Source organism: Trichechus manatus, unplaced genomic scaffold, assembly GCF_000243295.1.
Source record: "Trichechus manatus latirostris isolate Lorelei unplaced genomic scaffold, TriManLat1.0 scaffold00015, whole genome shotgun sequence".
Lineage (NCBI taxonomy): Eukaryota > Metazoa > Chordata > Mammalia > Sirenia > Trichechidae > Trichechus > Trichechus manatus.
Window position 1 is genome coordinate 2303766 of NW_004443951.1, and position 15668 is coordinate 2319433.

Consider the following 15668-nt stretch of genomic DNA (forward strand, 5'->3'; position numbering starts at 1 on the left):
ATGCCTGCAACTGAGTAAACAGGAGCACTGACAGCCCCAAGAAGCTATGCTTTCCTAAATCAGAACTTGTTTCAAACACAGAAAGAAGACAATGGCGTTCTAAGAGCACAAACGACCAAGGAACCCTATCATATCCTTTCTTAGTCGTGTTACTTTCCTGTATTAGCCAACCTCTTACGTCGAAAACGATGACATAGAAGGAAAGGAAAATAGGGGGCAAGCATAGCTCCTTTTCTTTTCAGTCCTCCTTTACTCATCAGTAAGCTGAAGGCAGAGAGTGCTGGTAGAATGTATGTGTATCAAGAAATCAAGACCAGTTGAGTTACTTTTGTGCAGTATTTCCATTGTTCTGGTAAGAACAAAATGTATATGCATGTACAAGCTATGGAATACAAATTGTGTAATTTTGGTGATTTTGCGTACAAGTTAAGTGCTCTTACAAAAAACCCATTGCCACTGAGTCAATTCCAACTCATAGCAACTGTATAAGACAGAGTAGAACTTCCCCGTAGTGTTTCCAAGGAGCAGCTGGTAGATTTGAAGTGCCAACCTTTTGGTTAGCAGCCATACCTCACCGTAGCTCTGATGGCACAGTGGTGAAGAGTTCAACTACTAACCAAGGGGTTGGCAGTTTGAATCCACCAGCCACTCCCTGGAAACCTTACGGGGCAGTTCTCCTCTGTCCTGTAGGGTCACTATGAATTGGAATCTACTCAACAGCAACGGGTTTTAAATGCTCTTATACTTGGATTTGAAACTGGTATCGCACAATATAAACATGAACAGTAAAATTCAAGCTAATAATTTAAATTTTTATTTCTCTTTACTTAAGAATGATATTAAATAGCATATTTTAAAAACACCTTTACAAGTTGAGGAAGGGACTGTGGAAGAAAAGAGAAAGCTTTATAGTTTATTACCTTTAATGGTGCCTTTTTCCTGCTTTTTGAATTAGGGGCTCCACATGTTCATTTTGCACTGGGTCCCACAAATTATGTAGTTAGCCTTGCTTATAAATTCCCTTTTTACCTAAGCCAGCTTGATTTAATTTCCTATTGCTTGCTAACAAGATCCTAACTAATTTAGAAACTTAATTTGAACTTGCTGGGGATCCTACCCTTATACTTTTTATTCAACTATCATATTCAAGTGAGAGAAAGTGTGATTCCATGTAAAGAACATGGGCTTTTATAGATGTAGAAAAGAAGCTCAGAGAGGTTCACTAACTCAGGCAAGTTCACACAGTTTCCAAGGGAAGGAGCTGGGATTTGAACCCAGCTCAGTGAGATTCTAGAAAGTTCACTACAACTTTCTGTCGTCATTGAACTATCCTGAAACTTTGCTATCCAGTATAGTAGCCACATGTGGCTACTGAGCACTAGAAATTGTCTAGTGTGACTGAGGAAACGAATTTTAAATTTTATTTAATGGTAATTAAATAGCCATGTGCAGCTAATGTTACTCTATTGGACAGGGCAGATCTAGAACCTGTGCCCTTAACCTTGACACTTGACAGATTCAGTGAGTGCTTGTGGAGGGGCTGAGTCACACACTGGCTCCCTCTGATGAGCCTAGGTGAAACCACTAGAGTACCCAGAGAGCGCCTGGCACATAGTAGGGGCTCAACAAGTAGTAGCTAAGTGATTTAATGGGTTCTCAGTGTCAATTTCTATAAATGACAAATCTAGAAAAGAGGGGCTGGAAGAAGAAGGAAGGTGACATGTGTGAGCCTGTCACATGACAGTCCCTTTTCTCTATCCTCGAGGCAAATATGGGAAAGGACCAGCCCTTAGCAGAGGCCAGGACAGCCCCTCAGTGACTAAGGCTCGCAGGAATCCACACCTGACTGGATTAACTGTCCACAGAAAGCCTCCCCGGAAGGGCCCAGCCTGTAGTGAGCCTGGGTGATGTGTCAGGGAGGAGATGAAGACGCCTCTGGTATGTCTGTGGAAAGCAGCCAGCAAACCCAGAGCTGTCGTCACCATAAACCCAGCTGGAAGCTCAGACAGCACAATCTATCCTTGTTTCGACACACAGTGGAAGGGGCGAGGTCCCAGCCCCACTTCCCACCCTCCAGCCCACTGATCCATTGCTGGTTCCCAGAGTGCTCTGCTCTCCAATCTCCAGCTTGGCCCCTTCTTTCAGAACAGGCTCTCCTTCTCTCGGCTCTGTTTTGACCAGTCAGTCCTCCCTTCCCTAAGTTAACTTCCGGCTTTTTCAGGTCTTTAACTAAATGACTCTCCCTCCTGGAAGCCTTCCTACACCCCGCCCCCAGGCTGAGGGAGGCCCCTCCACTGGCTCAGGAGAATCGTTCTCATTAGTAAATAAGTCAGTCCCTGCTGTTCTCCACCCTGGCACACTGCACAGAGCTGCCCCTGTGAGAAACAGCTTGACTACAAACCAGCTTCTGACAGTGGCCTGCCACATGCATGACTTGTGATTTGGGGCTGGTGTTTTTAAACACTGTTTGTTTTCTCTGCCCATAGCATCTTAATCCGTGCAGCCTGAGTCTTCCAAGAAGCATCTGTCAGGCTTCCTGCTGTACATCAGTGTCAACCGCTCTGGAAGACAACTCCTTGCTCCTTAGGGTACTTCCTAGGCCCCCCAATCCTCAACTTTGAGGATGATCCATTGAGATGTTTTCAAGCAAAAGGTAACAAGCAGAGGCTTGATTTTATGATTACAGATTATTTCCTTGTCAGAGCCTTAGGTGAAGTGTTACGCTTCACTTGAAGGGGATCTGGGTTTGATCCTGGCTGGTGACTGGGAGGGCCTGAGTTAAGGGGAGGAAAAGGAGAGGGAGTGTTGTATCTGGAGTGGTCAGAGAAGGCTTCAAGGAGGATTGGGCATTTGACCTGTGACTTTAGTGACAGAGAGAAGGACATTCTAGGCAGAGGAAACAGCATGGGCAAAGGTGAACGATGTAGAGGCCAGAGAGAGGATGCAGGGTTGAGGGACTCAGACTTGCTTGGTGTTGTGGAAGGAAGCTTGAGGTATGACAAGCTAACAGAAGGAGGTGGTGTGATGGCTAGGTGAGCAAAGACAAGCCCCCGGAAGGCCTCAGATCCTTAGGTAGCAGGGACATGATCTTGGAGGCTGGGTTTTTCCAAAGTGTGTTCCCCATACACTCACCAACCGCCCCCACTGCCGTCAAGTCAATTCCAACTCATAGCAACACTATAGGACAGAGTAGAACTGCCCTATAGAGTTTCCAAGGCTGTAAATCTTTATGGAAGCAGACTGCACATCTTTCTCCTGTAGAGTGGCTGGTGGGTTCAACCACCAACCTCCTGGTTAGTAGCCGAGCACTTAACTGCACCACCAGTTCTTCCCCCCATACACCAGACCCATGGAATTTGCTCCTCAAAAAGAGGGATGGGATTCTGTACCCTCCACTTACAGACTGTTCCCATTACATGTTACTATTGTAAAGGCTCTACTAAAGCTAATAGTAACTGTCTGTGTCTGCAAGCAGCCAGGCACTGCTGTAAGCACTCTGCATGCATCACCATATTTGATCCATGTCACAACCCTCTGAACCAGGTACTGCTATACCCTTGCCATCGAGCTGAGTTGATTCTGACTCACAGTAACCCTATACGGCAGAGTAGAACTGCCCCATAACGTTTCCAAGGCTGTAATCTTTACAGAAGCAGACTGCCACATCTTTCTCTCACAGAGTGACTGGTGGGTTTGAACTACTGACCTTTCAGTTAGCAGCAGAGCACTTAACCACTGTGCCACCAGGGCTCCTTTGGTACTGTTATACTGTCTCCATTTTACAGATAAGAAAATTGGCTCAGAGAGGTTAAGAAATTTTCCCAAGGTCACACAGCTAGTAAGTGGTAGAGCTAGGATTTGAACTCATACATTCTGACTTTGAGAAGTCCTGAAGCAAAGAACCTGTTTAACATTGTTTCATCTAGCATTTCCCAAACTTGTTTTTAATTATGGAAAAAAATTGCATATAATATATAGTAACATTCTATGAGGAACACATTAAAGGATTCTGATCCAGGAGCCTTTTGATTTGATTTGCAAATATCCTTAATAAGCTCATTATCATTCAGTTACACCTTAGGGTGAATTTGTCCTTTCTTAACCAACCGATTGCAGTTAAGTTGATTCAGACTCACTGTGACCTCATGTGTGTCAGAATAGAACTGTGCTCCATAGAGTTTGTTCTTTTTTTTACATAGAACCCATTTCCAGAACCAATTTCTATTTTTAGGTAATTATTTCTGTGAAAAACATCAACTCAAAGTTTACTATTTATTTTTTATTGTACTTCAGGTGAAGGTTTACAGAACAAATAGTTTCTCCTGAAACAGTAGTACACATATTGTTTTATGACATTGGTTAACAACCCCACAACATGTCAACCCTCTCCTTTCTCGACCTTTTTTTTTGGTGAAAATATACATAGCCAAAGATACACCATTTCAAACATTTCTACATGCACAGTTCAGTGACCTCGACTACGCTCTTCCAATTGTGCTGCTATTCTCACTTTAGATGAAGGTTTACAGAGCAAAATAGTTTCTCATTAAACAGTTAGTACACATGTTGCCCTATGACAATGGTTAACAACCTCACAACACATCAACACTATCCTTACTCAACCTTGGGTTCCCTATCACCAGCCTTCCTGTCCCCTTCTGCCTTCTGGACCTTGTCCCTGGACTGCTGTGCCTCATTAGTCCCACTTGGTTTTATGGGGCTGTCCACTCCCTGGCTGAACGGTGAACCCCGGAAGTGACTTCACCACTGAGCTAAAAGGGTGTCTGGGGGCCATACTCTCAAGGTTTCTCCAGTCTCCCCTAGGCCAGCAAATCTGGTCGTTTTTTGTGAGTTAGAATTTTGTTCTACATCCTTCTCCAGCTCTGTCCAGAACCCTCTGTTGTGATCCCAGTCAGAGCAGTGAGTGGTGGTAGCCGGGCACCATCTAGCTGTACTGGACTCAGTCTGGTGGAGGCCTTGGTAGCTGTGGTTCCGTAGAGTTTTTAATGGCTGATTTTCTGGAAGTAGGTCGCCAGACATTTCTTTTGAACTGCCTCTGGGTGGACTTGAACCTCCAACCTTTCGGTTAGCAGCCAAGCGTGTTAATTGTTTGCACCACCCAGGGACTGCAGTCCTTTCTTGGATCCCCTCAATTCTCTTATAAGCTCCCTGAGAGAAGGCACTGTGTCTGAGTCACCGCTGTGCCCTTCAAGATACCTAGGAGGGGTGCCACTGGATGGGTGCTCCCAGAATGCATGCTTGAATGAGTGGAGTGATTCCTCTGTTGAAGACAGTGGGAGCAGTGGAAAGGGAGAGGCAGACGGTGGTAGGGTGGGTGTGGGGAGAAAGGAACAGGCAGTTGGGGAGGGGCACCCTGAGAATCAGAGTCTCAGAGCCAGAGTAGAAAGCAAAACTCACCTACTTCCTGGCAAAGTCGAAGGCCAATACTGGACCTTGTTCTAAATGCAACATCCAAATATCTACTCTGTTTTCTCTTCCAGACAGTAACTGAACCACTTGCTTAACTGGAAAATGAGACATTTGTTGGAATTGAAGGTATATCAGGAAACTCTTGATTTTAGAGTCAAAATTGGCAGGGAAAATCAGACTTTTGTTTGCCCCCCTCCCCCAGGAGCTGCTGAGCCTGGCAAAGAAGAAGGGCTTCAGAAGGCTGGTTTGCTAAACTGAAGGGTCCTTAGAAAGCACCTAGCCCATTTCTCTTATTCTAAAAAGGGTAAGACTGAGGCCAGAGACGGGAGGGACTTTGCCAAGGTCTCAGAGCTGGTTAAGTGGGGACCAGAATCTAAGTCTCTTCCCAGTCGGGAGCTTTGTCCATGGGTTCAGGGCCTGTACCCTAGTCCTCCCCTCTAACCCACCCCCATGGCTTCCTGCCCTGCCTCCTCCATTCTCCCCACCCCTGCCCATGGGTGTCAGGAGGAGGCAGCCCCTGTGCGTGCCTCACCCCATTACATCCCGCTGCTACCCCAGCTGTGCTCCCTGCTGCCGCCTGACTGCCCCTAATGAGATTACGATTCCTGGTGAAATAGACGAGGGTTAATTCCTTCTAGCTTTAAAGGGCAGGCTAGGCCCCAAGAAATAGCAAACAGAAAACCTTTCACCAAAAAGGCGAAGTGTGATGATGATGCTAACACCCTTCCCCGCCTCAGTGTATTACAGTCCACCACTGCTTTCACAAATATTCCCTGCGAGGGGTTCTGCACCAGCCCTAATGAAGTAGATGCTATTTTTATCTATTTTACACAAGGGGACACTGAGGCACAGTGAGATTCAATGGCTTGTTCAAGGTCACACAGCTAGTAAGTGGCAGAGCTTTGACATGGTGCCAGTCTCTTGGGTTCTGTCATCTTTAAAAATAATAGGCCCCAAGGACCTACAGGGTGCCCAGGGCTTTAGGCCTAAAAACAGCCCTGAAGAATACATCTCATTATCCCTGTTTCATGGTGGTGGTTAAGAGCTTGGCTGCTAACCAAAAGATTGGCAGTTCGAATCCACCAGCTGCTTCTTGGACACCCTATGGAGCACTTCTACTCTGTTCGACACCCTATGGGGCAGTTCTACTCTGTTCCGTAGGGTCGCTATGGTTCGGAATTGACTCAACAACAACAGGATTTTTTGGGGGCAGAGCCCAAGTTTGAACACAGGTCCACTGAACTCAAATCCTACATTTCCCACTGTCTTAGTTATTTAGTGCTGCTGTAACAGAAATACCACAAGTCGATGGCTTGAGCAAAAAGAAGTTTATTCTCCCAGTCCAGTAGGCTAGAAGTCCAAATTCAGGGTGTCAGCTCTAGAGGAAGGCTTTCTCTGTCAACCTTCTCATCAATCTTCCCCCAAACTAGGAGCTTCTCCATGCAGGAACCTCGGGTCCATAGGACGCGCTCTGCTCCTGGCACTGCTTTCTTGGTGGTATGAGGTCCCCCACTCTCTGCTTGCTTCCCTTTCCTTTTATCTCTTGTGAGATAAAAGGTGGTATGGGCCACACCCCAGGGAAACTCCCTTTATGTTGGATCAGGGATGTGACCTTAGTAAGGGTGTTACAATCCCACCCTAATCCTCTTTAACATAAAATTACAACCACAAAATGAAGGATAACCACAAAATACTGGGAATCATGGCCCAGCCAAATTGATACACACATTTTGGGGGGACATAATTCAATCCATGACACCCATGATACTGCTAAATGTGCTTGAACCCATCCATTTGCTCATGTGGTAGAAACCAAACCAACGTAGGCCTGAATTTCACTCTGCCACTTCCTAGTTCTATGACCATGGCCCAGGAATTCTGGCCCCCGGAGTCTCAGTCCTTTCAGTAAAATGAAGGTGGGAATCTGAGGGTTGTTAGGATGAATCCCTATGATTAGCATAGGTAAAGCAACTGTAATAGGCCTGGCACACAGCATGTGCTCATCACTCAACTTCTCTATGCCTCACTTTCCTCATCTGTAAAATGGTGATACTTCTTGGGGTTGGTGTTAGGATTAAATGTGCTAATACAAGTAATATGCTTCTAGAATGGCACCCGGTGCACAGTAAATGCTTCATTAATGTCATCAATTACTACTATTTTATTGCCTTCAATGCTTTCTGGAATGAAGTGGAGGTAAAAATCAAACCAACCAGCCAGATGGTCCTCTCTCTCCTCCCACTACTTCCTGGTCCCCACCCCTGCTTAAAAGGAGCACTTGGCTTTGAAGTCTGAACCCCTGAACCACGTGGCCTGCTCTAATTTCCCAGGCCTTAATCTCCTCCCAGCTCCTAATGATGCAGCTGGTAATAGGATTGTGGCCTCCGTCTGGGGCGGCCATACAGGCCATGGCCGTGGGGTGGGCAACTGGTCCTTAGTGATCCTGACCACCTGCCTGCTGAGCAGACAGAGCCCCCGGCTGTGCCTGTGTTCTCGGCTGGCCTCATGCACATGGAATGGTGCTGTGCCCCGTGCCAGCAGGCTGGGCTCACCATGTTGCCAGGTGCCATCCTGGCGCGAGGGAGAGATGTGTGCCGGCGGAACGGACTGCTCATCCTGTCTGTGCTGTCTGTGATCGTAGGCTGCCTCCTTGGCTTTTTCTTGAGAACTCGACGCCTCTCGCCACAGGTCAGCCACTTGGGACATTGCAGGGTCCCATCTGGGAGGGGTGTGCCTGCCTGAGGGATCTGGGGTCACATTCCAGCTCCACAGTTCACTGACAATGTGACACTGGGCAAGTCACTTTGCCTCTCTGGGTCTCAGCTTCCTCCTCTATAACATGGGTGTGATAAAAACCTTGCAGAACTAGAATGAGAGTCCACTGAAATGGCTGGAGCCGTGGTTATGAGCCTGAGTCATGCCCAGGTTAACGGGAGGCAAGGATGCTGCATTACAATAACTGCCATGCTGAGAACTGTGGTGGAGGGAAGGCTTCCCAAAGGAAGCTCATAGGAATAGAGATCCAGGAAAACATAGAAGGAAGAGCATTCTAGGAGAGGTAATGGCAGGAGCAAAGGCACAGGGCAGGTGTGACTTTGGGGCATGTGGAGCAAGCTAGTCATGTGAGGCAGGGGCCGGAGCGCAGGGTCCAGCTGGTCTCTAGGTCCCATCACCAAACTAAGACTTGGGGCGACCATGAGAAACTTTTCAGCAGAGGAATGATATGGTCAGATCCGAGCTTTGGAAAGATCCCTCTGGTGCCAAGTGGAAGGTGGGGTGTGGGCGAGGCAGGGGGCTGAGTGAGGAGGCAGCTGCAGGGGTGAGAGGTATGATGGTGGGGATGAAAGGGACAGATGTGAGAACTCTTCCCAAAGAGGAGCCTTCAGGATGTGGTGGCAGATTGGATGTAGCGTTGGGGGCAGGGGGCAAGGCAGGTCCCCAGATTTCTGGTTCGGGTAGCTGTAAGGGTGAAGGTGCCTTGCCCAGGGAAGGGCCTCTTTCTCTCTCAGCCCTCACTCCCCAAGGGAGAGGTAGGAACACTCAAATGCGCTCCTGGAAGATTCCCTATTCCAGAAAATTCCTCTTCCTGTAGCTCACTGATGTCCAAAACTATCTCCACAACAGGGGCTCGAGGCATCAGAGTTGGTCTTCTATTAAAAGGCAAATACCCCCTCCCTGGTAACTGAGCCCACTATTACTACAATTACTACACCGTTAAACCGCTAGTCGTTATTTACGGAGGAGCATGGACTCTGGAGGTTTGCGTTCAACTGCTTACTGAAAGGTTAGCAGTTTAAACCCACCCAGCAGCACCACAGAAGCAAGCCTGCTTCTGTAAAGATTACAGCCAAGAAAACCCTATGGAACAGTTCTACTCTGTAACATGTGGGGTTGCCATGAGTTGGAATCAACTTGACAGCAACAGGGTTTTTTTTTTTATGGACTTTGGGGGAAATTTGACTCTGCTGGTAAATGGCTGTGTGGCCCTGGGCAAAATCATAGCTCTTCTTTGGGCATCAGTTTCCTTATTTGTAAAATGGAGAGGATGGAAGTGTCTATTAAAATTATTATGAGGGTTGACATTGTCATAGGGCAACACTTGTACTGACTGTTTAATGAGAAACTATTTTGTCCTGTAAGCCTTCATCTAAAGTGAGAATAGCAGCGCAACTGGAAGAGTGTAGTCGATGTCACTGAACTGTGCATGTAGAAATTTTTGAAATGGTGTATCTTTGGCTATGTAAATTTTCACCAAAAAAAAAAAAGGTCGAGAAGGGAGAGGGTTGACATGTCGTGGGGTTGTTAACGAGTGTCATAAAACAATATGTGTACTGACTGTTTAATGAGAAACTATTTGTCCTGTGAACTTTCACCTAAAGTACAATAAAAAAAAAGGAAAAAAATTATTATGAGGGTTAAACAAAGCCTGCAAAGGATTCATCAATGCCTAGTGTACAGTAGGTGCTTAGTGAATGTTACTTCAACCCTCCCTCCCTTATCTACCTGTCGATGTCCTATCTAAATCAAGAACCATCTCATATTTTGTATCTTATAAAAAGTCTTCCAGACCTGCCCGCATCTGAAATAATACTCTCTTCCCATGCTAATTCTCCATTGTAACATAGCTACTGGCTGCCTTGCTTCAGATCTGTTTATGTAGGTGTCTATTTCTCCCAGGAGATTCTGACTTTCTGAATATCATGTGGGCTTTCCTGAATGAAAATGTGAGCTTAGCTCAGTACTAGGCACAAAAAGACCCCTCAGCTAGTTGATGAATTAAATTGGCAATGACCCAAACAATCTGTTCTCTTTAATTTTCCTCAGTGACAAAAATATATTTCCTGCAGGGAGATTATTTTGTGAAAACAAATCGGAATGCCTATTACTAAAAGCTAAACTCATCTGGGACCTCCTTTGCCAAAGTTACCTTCCCCATCTGTCTAGTAATGCAAATGTATTCCAGTCTGGATTAACCTGCCGGATAAATTGAAGGAAGGATGTAGAGTCCTAGAACAATTACTTGGCGAGAATTGGCTTTCTCAGCATCTTACTTTGAAATCCAGGATTTCTCTGTTTGATCTCTTTGCCTGTGACTCAGAAACCAAACCCTTCTTATTTGTAAACTTATGCAACAAGCAAAAATCATCATCAATTTGGGTAATGGCCAAATGTCCTATCTTTAAAAAGAACTTAGAGAATCACAAGGCTTTATCTTTGGATATGAGTATCTCGTTTAAAAATACAGACCATTTTAAGACTTCCAGTTAAGCCATGGTGGATTGCAACTGCATTCATTTTCCTTTCCTTCCTGGAGTTCTACTAAAATTAGAATAAACGAATGTTTCAAAGATATAAATCCCCAAGAACAAAGAGAATAAAAAAGGAGACAACAGAAGTTGAGATACTACAACAAATTTAGGCAAGATGGGAAGTGGATGGAATAGAAGCATCTGATTTAGTAGAGCAGGGGAAACTAAAAACTTGAGTTTGTAGAGGTAGATACCAAGTTGGTTTGTCTCAGAGAACTTCAGAAGGGCTCTGGACTTGAGTGCAAGGTGTTGTAGGAGGCAGGTGGCGAGGCACGGGGTTGAAATCAGGGACACTGGTTGGAATTTTGTAACCGAAGCAGTTAGACCCCTAGGTCCCTTGCAGTTCATGTAGTCAGGAAACTCTTCATCCACCCATCTCTATTTCCCTACCTGCCTCAAGGAACCAGAAAGGCTTGACTTAGAGATATTAGGCCCATCTCAGCTACACTGAAAAGTTGATGGTTCAAACCTACCCAGTGGTGCCATGGAAGAAAGGCCTGGAGATCTGCTTCTGTAAAGATTACAGCCAGGAAAACCCTATGGAGCAGTTCTATTCTGTAACACATGAAATTAGCATGAGCTGAATCGACAGCAATGAGTTTGACGTGTGTGTTGGAAAGGGGGGCAGTGGTGAGGCACCGGCTTCAGGCAAATTAGGGGGCATCTGCATTCTGAATGTGGGATTCCCAGCACAGCTTCAAAGATTGCTGTCAGCTGGGCCCAGGCATAGCCCCACCAACCTCCCATTCCCTCCCCTAAGAGACTTCTTTCATTGAAGCTTCAGAGAAAAGATCTCCAGATTCTCTTATAAAGGGGATTCCATTCCTGCCCCACACCCAGTGAAAAGCCAGACCACCACCCATCACCTTGCCCTGAGGGCACCTGTTAACAAGCCCCGCTCATGCATACAGAAGCTTAAAAACCCATTGCGTTGAGTTGATTTCCATGGTGACCCTATAGGACACAGTAGAACTGCCCCATAGAATTTCCAAGGAGCAGGAGGTGGACTCGAACTGCTGACCTTTTGGTTAGCAGCTGAGTTCTTAACCACTGCGCCACCAGGGCTCCATATAGAAGCTTAGTGCCTATCACATTTACAGATGAGCAGAAAGCCAAGGTCACCAGAAATAATTTGAAGAAAGCTTCTAACATGAAAGACAGAGATTAAACAAACAGAAAAAAAGAATCTCTGATGAAGCAGAGATAACATAGGGAGTAGAAGAAAACTTCTAAAAATCTTAAGATCTTTAGAGATACGAGAGAAGATGTAGCAACATAAAACAGAGCAGGATGCTAAAAAAAAAAAAAAAGTTACAATCCAAGAACAAGAAAGAACTCTTGGAAATTAAAAATACAAGAGCCAACCTAAAAATTTCAATAGCTGGAATAAAAATAAATCTCCCAGAAAGTAAGACAAAAAAAAGATGAAAATAAAAGAGAAAAATATAATAAAACTAGAATATCTAACATGCAACTTACCTAATAAGAATTTTAGAATTAACAGGGAAAAAAAGAGAGAAACATTTCACAGAGAATACAAGAAAGTTTCCCAGAAATGACAGGTAGTCACAGAATTATGAATTTAAAAGGAAAAAAAATCATGGCACATCATTCTGAAATTACAGAAAACTGGAGCTAAACAGATGATTCTTAAATGTTTCTGAGGTAATAAAATGTGTCTTATGGAAATAAGAATGGCTTCAAACAACTTAAGCAACACTAGAGGAATGCTTTCAAAATTTGGAGAAATGATTTTCGGCTAAGAATCTTTTATATGACCAGATGATGAATCAGAGGTAAAGTAGAATAAAGGCATTTTTACTCATGTAAAGACTCAGAAAAATTTCTCTCCTGCCAACGTTTACTCATGAGGACACCAAACGAGATGTTCCAGCAAAACAAGGATGACAATGAAGAAAAGACCGATGACAACCACCGGGCCTGGAGAGCTACCTGCCCAAGGAAGATGGAAAGCTCTTGCAGTGAGGTCCCAGAAGTGATGAAAATGAACTGATGTACTTGAGTACATGGAAAATACTATTGATAGGTATTTTGATACAGATGTTAAAGCATTTGGAAGAAGTTAATGAGTGGTTCATAGAAAACAAAGCATACGGAAAACCTGGCAATTATTAACTTCAGGAAAAAAAATGAAGGTTTGTACAAGAAAGAATGCATGGTTGTAGTATACCACTTAGCTTAACTGTGAACAAAATTGAATAAACAAAATAGTACAAACCTTGAATACTGATTTAACCAAAAACTGACATAAATATAATGGGGAAATGCGAGGAGGAGAAAGGAAAGGAGGAACTAAGTCCTTACCTACTGTCTTAGTCATCTAGTGCTGCTATAACAGAAATACCACAAGTGGATGTCTTTAACAAAGAGAAAATTATTCTCTCACAGTTTAGGAGGCTAGAAGTCCAAATTAGCGGTGCCAGGACTAGGAGAAGGCGTTCTCTCTCTGTCAGCTCTGGAGGAATGTCCTTGTCATCAGTCTTCCCCTGCTCTAGTGCAGGGACTCCAGGTCCAAAGGACACACTCTGCTCCTGGCACTACTTTCTTGGTAGTATGAGGTCCCCCTGTCTCTCTGCTTGCTTCTCTCTTTTATACCCCAAAAGAGATTGACTTAAGACACAACCTAATCTTGTAGATTGAGTCCTGCCTCATTAACATCATAACCCAAACTCAAACCAAACCCATTGCTGTTGAGTCAATTCCAACTCATAGCGACCATATAGGACAGAGTAGAACTGCCCCATAGGGTTTCCAAGGAGCAGCTGGTGGATTGGAACTGCTGACCTTCTTGGTTAGCAGCTGACCTTTTTGGTTAGCAGTCGACTTCTTAACCACTTTGCCACCAAAGCTCCATTAACATCATAGAGGTAGGATTTACAAGACATAGGAAAATCACATCAGATGACAAATGGTGGACAATCCCACAATACTGAGAATTATTGCCTAGCCAAGTTGACATACTTTTTTGGGGTTCTCAATTCAATCCATAACACCTATCATGGCAGAGAATTTAATAGAGGTCAAAATGATAAGTCAAGAAACAGCATTATAAACATCATTTAGAAATAATGATACCAGGAGAAATGGCTAGAGTTAAAGGTATTTGCTGCTGGGAGGTTGGAGGTTGGGGACAGTGAGGAGTGAGGAAATGGCTTCCTTTGTGATTATAACATTTTATAACTTAAAGAATATATGTATAAAGAAAAAGCTGTTGCCGTGGAGTCGACTCCAACTCATAGCGATCCTATGGGACAGAGAAGAACTGCCCCATAGGGCTTTCAAGTAGCAGCTGGTGGATTTGAACTGCCGACCTTTTGGTTAGCCCCCGTAGCTCGCAACCACTGACCACCAGGGTGCCAAAGAACATATACACGCATTAAAATTAATTAAAAACAAAACCATGAGGGATACAAAAAAAGTTGGTTTTCTTATGTGTTGGAAACAGTACTAGAATAGGAATAGGTGGCATGATTTCTGGTCCTGCACTACCGCCAACTCACTGTGTGGACAAGTCACCTCCCTCTCCCAGCTCACCTTCCTCATCTATAAAGACAGTGGGCTAACCTAGAAGTCTTCAAAACCCCTTCTCCTGCCCAAAGTCAATGATTTGGGCTTTTCAAGGCATTAGATCACTAACCAAATGTAGTGTTTGGTTTAAAAAAAGAGAGGTAAGTACAATATGTTAACCTGAATGGCGTTTGAGCGTCCATGTGCTTGCCTCACCCACAGCCTTATCCTCTGAAGAAAGCAGCTGAAGTGCCAAATTTAGCAAAGCAAAATAAAATAAATTAGATGCCCAGTTAAATTTGAACTTCAGAGAAACAATGGATAACTGGTTCTTATACAAAAAAAGTTATCTGTCGTTTCTGTGAAATTCAGATTTAACTGGCTTTAGTAATCCCATCTTGCTTCAGTTGACAGGCTCTGTCATGTGACCGTATTAGGACTTGGGTTATAATCAAAGGCTCCCTGAATAAGCTGGACCAGCAGCCTATGAGGCCGCCTGACGAGAACTCTGGCCAACAGGAGCTCTTCATACTGAGTGATGTCTCACCAGTCTAATCAGATGCTCTCTCTTTTCTGACGGTGAGACCCTCTGGGAGTGGTTGATGTGGTGAAAAACAGGTAAAATTGTTCACTAAAGATTAGTAAATAGGCACAAGTAAACCCATGCTGGGTAATCCGGTCCTGGTTGATAGAAGTCTGCAAAAGCAGAATGTATAGAGTGAAAGTGAACCTGATACAGTTGGAGAGACCGAGTCACAAGAATGCCATGGTCTGTTTATGAGTCAATTTCCTCATAAACTAGACCAGGAACTTAGAATGAATATGTGGACAATACACAGTTCTGCCCTCTTGCCACTTAACCATTTCCTAAATGAGATAGCTGTTAATACCAGGGGTGATGAGCAGGTGAATGGGGGTGGGAGGCTGTTATTTACTGTGATTACTCAACATGTACTCTCACTCAGGCACTATGCTCAGTGGTTTATGTGCGTTCTCTCATTAAACTTCCTAACGATCCTATAAGGAGCCTACTGGTGCAATGGTTAAGCACTTAGCTGCTAACCAAAAGGTCAGGAGTTCAAACCCATCAGTGGTTCCGTGGGAGAAAAGACCTGGTGATCGGCTCCCATAGAGATTACAGCTTAGAAAACCCTATGGGGGCACTTTTACTCTGTCCTATAGGGTCATTCACATACTTCTCACATACTTTGGACATGTTATCAGGAGGGATCAGTCCCTGGAGAAGGACATCATGCTTGGTAAAGTAAAAGGTCAGCAAAAAAGAGGAAGACCCTCAGCGACATGGATTGACAAAATGGCTGAAACAGTGGGCTCAAGCATAACAACGATTGTGAGGATGGTGCAGGACCAGGCAGTGTTTCGTTCTGTTGTACACAGGGT

The 15668-nt window shown here is 44.6% G+C and overlaps 1 protein-coding gene across 4 annotated transcripts in view; it reads left to right on the forward strand.

Annotated features, from left to right (window-relative positions):
- The first annotated feature begins 7807 nt into the window (after nucleotides 1-7807).
- SLC1A7 (solute carrier family 1 member 7) overlaps nucleotides 7808-15668 on the forward strand; it is a 54297-nt gene continuing 46436 nt past the window's right edge. For 2 of the 4 annotated variants that reach the window (XM_004371721.3, XM_004371722.1), the window contains exon 1: nucleotides 7808-8118. In XM_004371721.3, the coding sequence (XP_004371778.1) occupies nucleotides 7936-8118 (183 nt within the window). In that variant the 5' untranslated portion in view covers nucleotides 7808-7935. The remainder of the gene's footprint in view (nucleotides 8119-15668) is intronic. The other 2 variants (XM_023727056.1, XM_012554239.2) reach the window with 1 other exon arrangement.